This window comes from Condylura cristata, unplaced genomic scaffold (genome assembly GCF_000260355.1).
Source record: "Condylura cristata isolate star-nosed mole 26May11 unplaced genomic scaffold, ConCri1.0 scaffold00015, whole genome shotgun sequence".
In the NCBI taxonomy this organism is placed as follows: domain Eukaryota; kingdom Metazoa; phylum Chordata; class Mammalia; order Eulipotyphla; family Talpidae; genus Condylura; species Condylura cristata.
In genome coordinates, this window is record NW_004567116.1 from 33,537,042 (window position 1) to 33,547,763 (window position 10,722).

General features: G+C 44.0%; 1 protein-coding gene across 1 annotated transcript in view; it reads left to right on the top strand.

The window, feature by feature from the left end:
* The first annotated feature begins 82 nt into the window (after positions 1–82).
* Positions 83–10,722, top strand: part of SCUBE2 (signal peptide, CUB domain, EGF-like 2) — a 58,494-nt gene continuing 47,854 nt past the window's right edge. The window contains exons 1-4 of the mRNA XM_012725200.1: positions 83–92; positions 1,241–1,363; positions 6,585–6,710; positions 10,519–10,653. Of these exons, the coding sequence (XP_012580654.1) occupies positions 83–92; positions 1,241–1,363; positions 6,585–6,710; positions 10,519–10,653 (394 nt within the window). The remainder of the gene's footprint in view (positions 93–1,240; positions 1,364–6,584; positions 6,711–10,518; positions 10,654–10,722) is intronic.

Sequence of the window (10,722 nt, forward strand, 5' to 3'; positions counted from 1 at the left end):
CCGGCCTCGGGGACGCACCTGGCAGGGCGCGGGACAGTCCAGCTCTGGAAAGAGTGCCGAGTCCCGAGTGGGGTCGCCCGCCATGGGGCAAGGTGGGCTGGGGGCTTGCCTGCGGGAGCCCAGCGTGGACCCCGCTCCCCTGGGTCCCTCACCCGCCGGCCAGGCCAAGGCGCCACTCCCGCTCGGGCTAGAGGCCCGAGGCCTGAGTGCCGCGGCCCGGCCTCGGACCCGGGGCTGATGACAGTTCCGACCGGTCCCGGTCGCCTAGTGTCCCGGGTGGGGGGCGCGCCGGCTGGTCAGACTCTGGGGGGCTGAGCAGAGAGAAGAGAGCTGGAATCTTCTGGTCCAGTTCCTCACAGTGTAAATGGGGAAACTGAGGGCTCCAACCTCTGTTGGGTCAGTTGTGGGTCTGTGAGATCAGGGCAGCTTTGATCCTTCTCTCTTTTGGACCGGAAAGTTCTTCAAGTTCTGTCCCGGAATTTTTCTGTGGAACAGCCTCAGTCTGAGGACCCGGACTATCATTGAAAACAAGCCCGGGTTTTCAGCAGTTAGAGATAAGTACTCCAACGTTGTTAACTGGACTTGGCAATACTTTCAAACTCTTTTGTTTTTAATTAACGTCCTGGAGTGCTGTCAGCCCAGGAAATACTTCTGTCAAGCCAGGTTTCCAGCTTGAGAGGATGGGCAGTGTTGATGGTTGGAGTGGGGCTGGGGAAACACTATGTCCACTTTGCACTGTCTGAGAGCCCAGCATGGTGGACTCAGGGCACAGGGCAAGCTTCCCTCCCTACCCCAAACACTGAGCAAGCCGACAGGCACTGTTTCTTTCAGAACTTTGTTTTTGCTGACCTGATCTTTTCCTCAGCAGGCATTTAGTATCTTACTCATGTGCCAGGCGCTGCCCTTGGCATTGGGATAATAGGCTCAATCTGTTATCAAGAGGCACTGTGAGACAGGCAAAAACCCAGACAGTACCACCTGTGTGATATCTGTTATGCAAGGATATGAATACGGCAGAACCTGTAGTGGGGCGACACAGTGGACTTCCTGGAGGAGGTTGTTCTGAGCTGCATCTTGAAGGCAATTAGATATGATAGCCCCTCCAGGGGCTCCCAAACAGTTTAGCTTGTGAATAGTGAAGTGGAGTAAACTGGTGGGAGATGATGCTAGAGAGGGAAGTCAAGGCCAGATCAAGCAGAACTTGGGGCACCGTTCCAGAAGCTTTTATGCTCTTTTGCAGATGTGGATGAGTGTGCCCAAGGGCTGGATGACTGCCATGCTGATGCCCTGTGTCAGAACACACTCACCTCCTACAAGTGCTTCTGCAAGCCTGGCTACCAAGGGGAGGGCAGGCAGTGTGAGGGTAAGTGACTTGGGGGCCCGTGTGGGTGGGCCACCCAAGGAAGCTCCTTACATCCACAATTGTTGAGGTCATCATTCATATTTGCACAAATGCTCCTGTCGTCCAGCACTCACCAAGTAACATCACCCACTCCAAAATACATTTCTGATCCTTAAGAGACTGGGAATGTCAGGTTTTCTCCTTGTGGTCCAGCACTCACCAAGTGACATCACCCACTCCCAAATGCATCTCAGATCCTTAAAAGACTGGGAATGTCAGGTTTTCTCCAGAGCTGGTCGTACAATTTCATCTGACTGAAATGTCCTTTAGCTTCTAAAATGTCTCTACCTTCTGAAAAGGAATAGAGGTGTTTAGTGTCTTTTGATCCCACTCAGCTTGCAGAGAAAATGTTAACAACCCGATTAATCAGGAGAGTCGTGCCTTCTACAGCAGGGCTGACCCTGTACCTCCCTGGTGCAGCTGACACTCTCAACATGGAATGTGAGTGCTAGAATCCTGCCCTTCCCCGCTGGTTCTGGAGGCTCCATCTTGCCCATGTCTTTTTGGCATTGTGGCCAATGAGCCTTAGAGTTACGCTAAAGGTCTGCCTCATTTGGAGCTGCAAGTTACCCTGGAAAGATGTATGCAAAGGGATCTTTTAAGCACCTAGAATTTGAAATCTGGGAGCTTGAGCCTGGGTCTCTGTTGCTTTGTGTTCTGAGCCATTGGGGATTAGCTCAGGGTCAGAACTGGCCAGAGACTGGACCCTTATAAGAGAAGGCTGTTCCAGGGGATGAAAATGATAGCTTGTTGCAGCTGACAGGACTCTTCAGGGTACTCTGAGCCAAGCCCATCCTTCACTTTATAGATGGGAACACCGAGGCTCAAGAGAATTGAAAAAGAGACTTGTAGTCATGGTGACACAATTAGCCTACAGGTGAAGAAACTTAGATCTCCACCTTAAGACCCCATATCTCTTATTCATTCAACCCTTAGGAATCCCTCTAGCTGGGTGAGATTTCCTGATATTTACTCTCTCTTCTGGGCATGAGAGGCCTTTCCCATCAGAGGAGGCATGTACAGATTCACAGAGGTGGTCCTTCCACAAAACCCTTGGGGTTTGCACAGGTCATATTTTCCCAGAGATAGACAGCCATCTGGCTCGCTTCCTCTGCCCTGCATCATCTGGCTCTATCTGAACTGCAGTATCTCTGTCAGTTGCTCCATACCACATTCTCACTGTGTTAAATGTTCTGGTTATTGTACTGGGATTCACATGTTAATGCCCTGCTTGAGGAAAAGAATGTTCACTCTTTCACTATGCCCTCCAATCACTCTGCTCTCTGGGGGTAGAAACCATGTGAAGTTTCTTTTAAAATAAGTATGTGGCAAATGATGTTGCATGATATGTTGGCAAGAGTTGTATAATTCATAGTTGTTGAGTTTGACATGTTATAAATGAAATTGAGTTTATATTTGGAAAATTTGCTATTTTGTTTGAAATAACCAATGATTGGCATTGTGTGTGTGTGTGTGTGTGTATGTATATAGGTTTATGAATATTATGTGATCATTGTTACAAAAATCAACCAATACAAAAATGTACAAAGTAGAAAATGTTAAAGAACCTCTTACTCCTTTATCCATAGGTAATAACTGCTAACAGGAAACATATTTCCTTTGTGCTGTCGTTTTAAACTAAACCCTGAGAAGGATTTGATCTTTTGAATATTTGTAGTGGTTCTAGAATCTAATAAGTAAAGGTTTCCCTATTTAGTTCAGATTTCTTGGTGCAGGGATCCAGAGTGGAAACCTTTTTCCAAGGAGAAGGAAAGAAAATGAAGATAGCAACAACTCAAAAATATAAATATTCAAAGACTTATGTGTATGACTTATGTGTATTTCTTGGCTTATAAGTTTTTAAGCGTTTTGGGCTCAAGCCATGGTATCATTTGGTTTGTGATTATTGCCAGGCTCACTGTTCCTGTTTAAGTTCAAGAATGGGAAATAGGTTGGCTCAGAGTGATGAAAATTTTATAGTCCATCAAGTTTCTTTTACAGAAATGTTGAAGAAATAAAAAAATTGGCCCTGAATAAATATTTTTAAAACAATGTGATTCAGAAATGGTTTGGGATAAATGATATTTTTAGTCTAAATGGTCTTCCGAGACTTTAGGGAAAGGGCATGCCAGTGGTCAATATTCATGATATGGTCCTTACTTCTGAGTTCAGAAATATGAATCAAATTAAACAAGGATCAATCTAAACTTGGTTTTCATATATAAAGCTACGATTTTAAAAAACACTCTATTCAAAAATAGTGCAGAGTTCATATATGCCCTTCACTTACTTTATCCAAATAATAGCAATTTATATCACCACGGTACTATATGAAACCCAGGAAATTAACTTTGGCACAATACTATTAACAAATTTTAGAACTTATTCAAATTTCACCAGATTTTTCCTTAATATTCATCCCATCCCCATTGCAGGATCCAGTTCAAAATCCCACATTACATCAAGCTGTTGTCTCCTCCAGTCTGTGGCAGTTCCTGAGACTTTCATGACCTTGGCACTTTTGATGAATAATGCTCAGTTTTTCTGTTTGCCTTCTGCTTTCTCTTAATAAGAATTGATGTGTTTGAATTGACATGATTAGAGAATTCCTGTTCTCCCACATAGGATAAGACCAGGGTTATACATTTTGTAGTAATATAAAGTAAAATTTTGGTAAGGCTGTTAGAGCTGGTGCTGGTGTGTCCTTCTGGGTGAAGCACATGGGGTGTTGGAACATAATGTCAACATTTCCATGACAGGGAATGTTCATTTTGATTACCTGGTTACGATGGTGTATTCTGAATTTCTCTACCACAAAGTTACTGTTTTGTCCTTTTGCACTAGAAACATATCTTGGGCTAGATACTTTGAATTTATCTGAGACCCTATTTCATTCCAAATCTTTCCTTATTGATTTTAGCATCCAACTGTGGGTTCCTGCCTGCAACAATTATTACTGTGATGTGTACTTCCTGGTAATTTTGTATTTCCCTCATCCCCTTACACTTTTATAACTGGGGTTCTTCTCTAAGAAAGATCTATTTGGGCCTCCCTGGTAGCATAAGGGGTTAAAGCCCAGCATTATGAAGCTCTCCATAGCCACTGCAGCACAATCCGCAGCCAGGGAGATGACCCACATATGCAGCAGACCTCTCTTGTCTGGTCCCTGATCCATTCAGCAGTGTATTTCAGTAGATCTGCCTGTTCTGCTCCCCACTCTTTCTCTGGTGAATCCCCTCACACTCTCCCAACCCCTACGCCTCTGGCCTGTACCCCAGTTCTTGTATGCATAAATCAATAAATTTAAAAAAAAAAAAAAGGAATGACCTATCCCCATTTACTTATGCATTAGTTCATACTATGCCAGTATGGGCTCATAGGGGTTTAATAATATGGATAGTTAGTTTTTTTTTTTTTAAAGATTTATTTATTTATTTATTTGTGCATACAGAACTGGGGTACAGGCCAGAGGCTCAGGGGCGGTGAGAGGCTTCACCAGAGACAGAGTGGGGAGCAGAACAGGCAGATCGACGAAGTACACTGCTGAGGGAAGCAGCGGGCGGGTCAGGAGAGGTCTGGCTCGCCATGTGGTCTCCTCCAGGGCAGGCGGCAGACAGGAATCGAACTCATGCGGAAGTGGCTTCAGATTCTCAGTGCTGTGCTTTAACCTGCTGCGCCACCAGGGAGGGCCGATAGTTAGTTTTTTTGACTTAAATTCTTCCAGCTTAGTCATTAGGAGCTTTCCACACTATCTCCTGAGTCCTTTTGACCTCCCTCCATCCTTTTAAGAGAAGTTCCTAATATTCTTGTTCCTAATATGTCTCAGACTTATTTCCTCCCCAAATCCTGCAATCAACCACTTAAAGAGCTTTGGTTCCTTCATTTTTGGAAAGCCAACACTTGGATGCTTGGTATTCTCATCATTACTAGGGTGTCATTACTTGTAGTTCTTCTGAGTGGGTAGTTAGGAAATATATGTGTGTATACACAGCCCTGCCTACTCACATGTCTATATTTACACCTTACATCTCTCTGTTTATAAATATATTAAAAACATTGAGCTACACTGATTCTTTGGGCTTCAAAACAATATTGCAAGATTCTCTGTAACCTCTTTGCTTATTTATGACTTCTTTCTCCAACAGTGAAAAACATGGCTCTTATTTGTAATATATCTACCTGTGTGTTTAATTCTAGTACACACTAGTTATTTACACAGTTACTAATCCAGAATCCTGGGTGTAAAACAGATTTACTAATCAGGATACAGCATTTGTACACAACAATTTTTGTTTTTAGTCTCACAACACTCAGTTAAGAGGTTGTTTTTTCAAAGTTACAAGAGTTAGTATTTTTCTTTCCAGTGTGCACTGTTCAGGGAAGTGAGTCATGTTAAACAAGTATAAATCTATACTTGGTGTTTGTATAAGAAGGTATAATTAAAAAAAACAACCTTGTTGAAATAATTTTAGACTTCAGAATATTTGCTATCCAGTTGTCTTAGCATCATTGTTGACAAGACTACTGATAAACTGCCTTACCACTTTTGTCTAAAATCAAATGACCATAGCCACATGGATTTATTTCCAGATTCTCAATATTCTTCCATTAACCTATGTCTGCCTTTATACTCATATCACATGGTTTTGGTAATTGTAGCTGTTTAGTAGGTAAAATCCTCCAAATGTGTTCTCTCTTTTTAAAATTGTTTGTTTTCTAAGTCTTTTTTATTTCTGTATAAATTTTAAGACAAACTTGTCAGGTTTTGCAAAAACACTTGCCAGTACTTCTTGTGTGTGTATGTGTACTATATCCCCTTGTTTTTAACATGAAGATAATATACTCTTTCACTTCGTTTTTTTCTTATTTAATAATATATCCAAACCATTCATAAAGGTCATTCTCATTCTTTTGGGGAGGAGGGGGTCGTGGGAAGCTACATAAGGCTCTCTACAATACATGTACCATCATTCTTCAACTATGCATGCTGTTTTGGTTTTTTGTTTGTTTGTTTGTAATTTCAAATGCTGCAGTGAATATCCTTGTGCTTATATTTTCCTGCTGTTGGAGTTATATCATAGGATAGATTCCTAGAAGTAGGATGGCAGGTTCAAAGGTAAATGCAAAGATCTCCATACTAAAGAAATATACCCACCTGGTTTACTTATGTTTTATCCCTCAGACATTGATGAATGTGAAAATGAACTCAACGGAGGCTGTGTCCATGACTGTTTGAATATTCCAGGCAATTATCGCTGCACTTGTTTTGATGGCTTCATGTTGGCTCATGATGGTCATAATTGTCTTGGTAAGGAAAACGGTTGGAAATGGCAATTCTCCTTTACCTACCCTCCGGCATCCCCACCCCTTTCCTCCTTTTGATGAAAACATAGTTATTAAAACAAAAAGGAATCAGACAAGTGTGTTTTCTGGCTCCCTGATAGAAAACTGGGTAAAACATTTTTTTTTTTGTATGATCACTCAGAGTATGTCTTTCCTTTGTGTAAGGTGATGGATGATGAATAATTATCTTCATTATTATTTATTGACTTTCTGACATTGACGTGTCACCTTTAAAGTCTTTGGTCTTGTGTTGAATGGGTTTTGATTTAAAACCAATCTTTAATGCTCTACAGTGTCTCTATTCTATAATTAGAATACACCCCCTGCCCTGCAAATGCCCAGTGTGTGCTTAATCTCAGCCAGGCAGATCCCTGTCTTTTTCCTTAAAAGAGAGAACTTTATACAGAATCCTCCCATTAACATCCTCCTAGTATTCCACAAAACAGAACTTGCGTGGGGCTGGAAGAAGTGTTGTTCCTATTATCTCCTTATACCAGGAATAAAACAGAACTTAGAACTAGCAAGCAATTGGATGGCATTGAGTGTTGGGTAGGTGATACAGAACACCTGTCAGGCAGGTGTTTGTGGCCTGTTTGCCTTTCAAGGCTGGTGTTTCAGTTGTCCAGAATGTCCTGGGAGACAGATGGCATCAGCTCCCTCAGACACTGATGACTCTTCATGTGGTTGACCTGCAGATGTCTACCTGACTGACGAAAGCAACTTGAGCCAGGCCCTATTCTGTGGGGCTAGGTCTTAGATGATCCCTGATGGTGCAGTGGGAGTGGCCAGCTGATCAAATGCTTTGAGATCAGTATAAAAGCCACTAGATAAGTACAGGTAGAACTTGTTCTTTGAGTATTGGAAAGGAGAGTATTTCCATTTAGGATTCAACCCCAGTAAGACCTTAATCCTACTTTGCTGTCACCTGGAGCCCTGCTGAGATAGACTCTATCCCTTCCAGTCTCTGTCCTGTGACAGGTCCAGCTGTTGGTTATCAGACTACTTGGCCTTCTGAGCCTACAGCTGTCAGAGGCTGGCTCACCCCTTTGCAGACTGTCTAAGTAGTTAGTATCCAAGAAGACATGTTAGAAAGATAATCCTGAGAGCAGTAATCAAAATTAATTAAAATTAAATAATGAAATCACTTTCTGTGTGGAATTGGTTAGGAAGCATTCAAATGGTTTTTTGTTTTGTTTTGTTTTTGCTTTTTTGCCATGTTCAGGGAAATCTCATATTTCCTTTTGATTTGCCTACAGTGGCATTTCAAGGCTTTATCTCTGATGGCAGACCTGGTCATGACATCCTCAGACCCACAGCCTGGGGGAGGTGTAAGCTTCCTCAGAGCAACAAGCTGAGCCAACCACGGGTTAAGGACCTGGGCCAGGCTTGGATGGGAGGTTCTGAGTGAAGATCTGCTCAGAAATCCTGAGGGTGTGTCTCCAGAGGGCCTCATTTTTAGTCTTGGTAGCAAGTATATGCTTTTCAGAAATTATCTTGTACATCCACCTATATATCTGAAGGGGCCAAGGATTCTCTAAAAGGCAGGCAGGAGGAAATAATGGGGTATGTGAAGAGAAGACCAGAACACATGAGGCTCACATGCCACTTAGACTTGAAAAGGCTGAAGCACTTCATGACATACAAATAGCTGAGAACCAAACACTTCAGAAGCAGTAGTTCCCTGTGTTCTCCTGGATGATTCCTTCCAGGAGTCATTGACCCCCAACTACATATGACGCCTCAAATATATTAGCTGGAACATATGGAGGACAAATACCACTAGCTCAGCACTGAATCCAGTGTGCTTCAAGACCATGAATATCTGTGAGCCTGATAACTGACATGCAGCTCTTCCTCACAGCTCACTGCTGAGGTATCACCCAGCACTAGTTAACTCAGTGTCATGGGGGGTGGGGCTCTAACACCAGGTGTCAGGGTTGAACCCTGTAGTCAAGGCTGGAGAACTGCTGCTTTACAGTCTGGAGAAACGCACTAGCCTTGTGAGATAGTTGTGCATACTTTTGTATTATTTCACCATACCATGCAACTTAATGACCCTTTTCTAATTGAATGGAGAAGAAACAGTGGGTTAGTGGTGGGGTGGTTGTGGGGTAGTGCAGAGGGGAGCCCAGGATTTAGTGTTCAGGGAAACAGCTTTGCTCACTGTGAGCCCTCACCTGGGCCAGGTGTGTTCCAGAGCAGCCCCTCCTCTGGAATGTGCTCCCTTCACCCTTTGGTGTAGAGAAGGGCAAGTTTGTTAGGCTGTAGGGGATGGCTTGAGTCCCATCAGTTTAGAAAGGCATCTGCTTGGTAGTGTGGGAGGATGGATAACTGTAAGATCTGAAGCTTGAAACCAGATAACAGATATTTAAATGTGAATTTTCTTGTTATGGATGTGCCTAGGAGCTAGTGATAGGCACGTGAGAAGTCAGGTTGGAGAAAATAAATTGCTTTGATATCAGCCTTCTCCTTGATCCTCTGTCGTGTGTGAGATTTTTCTGGCTGTTTCCTCTTCATTGGCTCTGATGATGCTGTGCTCTCCTTGTTTGTTCATGCACTCAACAATAATGTGCTCCTGCAGTTCCAGGGCTGCACTAGCTAAAACAAAAATCTCTGTCCGCAAGGAGTTTGCAGTCTGGTGGAGATGGTTAAGAAAAAGATGTTGAGAATGCAATGCAATGAGTGTACTGAGGAGAGCACAGGGTGGTCTGTGAGCAGAGGAGATGCCCTGCCCTGGGGATCTGAAGGAAAGCTTCTTTGTGGAGACCCCACCTGCCATGTGGGGCCACCTCATCCCCACCCCTATTTCTACACCTAGAGCTGGTCTTCCCCATTTCTCAGCCACCGCCCCCTCACCCCCCCACCCCCACATCCCCACATTACTTTCCACGTTGCAGGCAATGCTCTTCTATTTCTCCTTTCTAGACAGCCCTCTGGCCCGGCCCCAGGTCCAGTCCCCCACTGTGCTGCAAGGCTGTTTCAGGTGCTCCTGTGAAGCTGGACTCCTGAGCTTTCGGTTCGCCTTCCCTTTGTCCTACCCTCAGCTGCCATCTTATTTTTTCCAGCTTGACGGTTTGACCAGGAACCCCTAATCCACTGGTTCCCACTGTCTCCCAAAGGAAGTAGAAGCTACTTTGTCTGAAATTCAAGATGGCCTCCTTATTGTGACCCCAATTTTTCTTCCCAGTTTTATCTCCTGTCACTTCCCTGTCTGTTCCTGTGCTCCAGGTAAATTGAATGACTGTATCTGAACACATTCCATGTTCCCAGTCTTCCTGCTAGTGCTAACTCTCTTCCACCTAGAATTCCTTCTTCTGATTTAAGTTGGAAGAAATCCTTCAGGACTCATCTATCGTCAGTTTTTCCTTAAACCTATGCTGATACCCCACAACCAGAAATGACCTCTCTTTCCTTTGTCCCACCTTCTGTCTTATCTCTTGACTTCTTCATCTGTCTCCTTCTGCTGAAGAACATGCTCCGAGAGAGAAGGGATTCCATCCTGCTCATCAGTGTTTGATTATCTATAAAGCCATGCTTTGGAAAGAGGTTCTTAATATTTATTGAATTGATTAACGAATGTGGAGAGCTGGTCCAGTGAGCCCCTGACCCAGGAGGCTAGGCTCAACATCTGGGGCCCAGCAGCATCCCTTCTGATTGTTTCTGATGTAGCGACCAGAGGGGAACCTCATTTCTGCTTAGCAGGAGTTGCTGAGCTGCCTGGCCCGGTACATGTTTGACAGTCACAGGAGCAAAGGTTAATCCTCTCTCTCCAGATGTGGACGAATGCCTGGAGAACAATGGTGGCTGCCAGCACACCTGTGTCAACGTTATGGGGAGCTATGAGTGCCGCTGCAAGGAAGGGTTTTTCCTGAGCGATAATCAGCACACGTGCATTCACCGCTCAGAAGGTACTTCTGCTTGCCCAGAGCGGGGTGGGGCGGTGCCAGCAGGGTCTAGCACGGTGGCGGTGGCGGGGG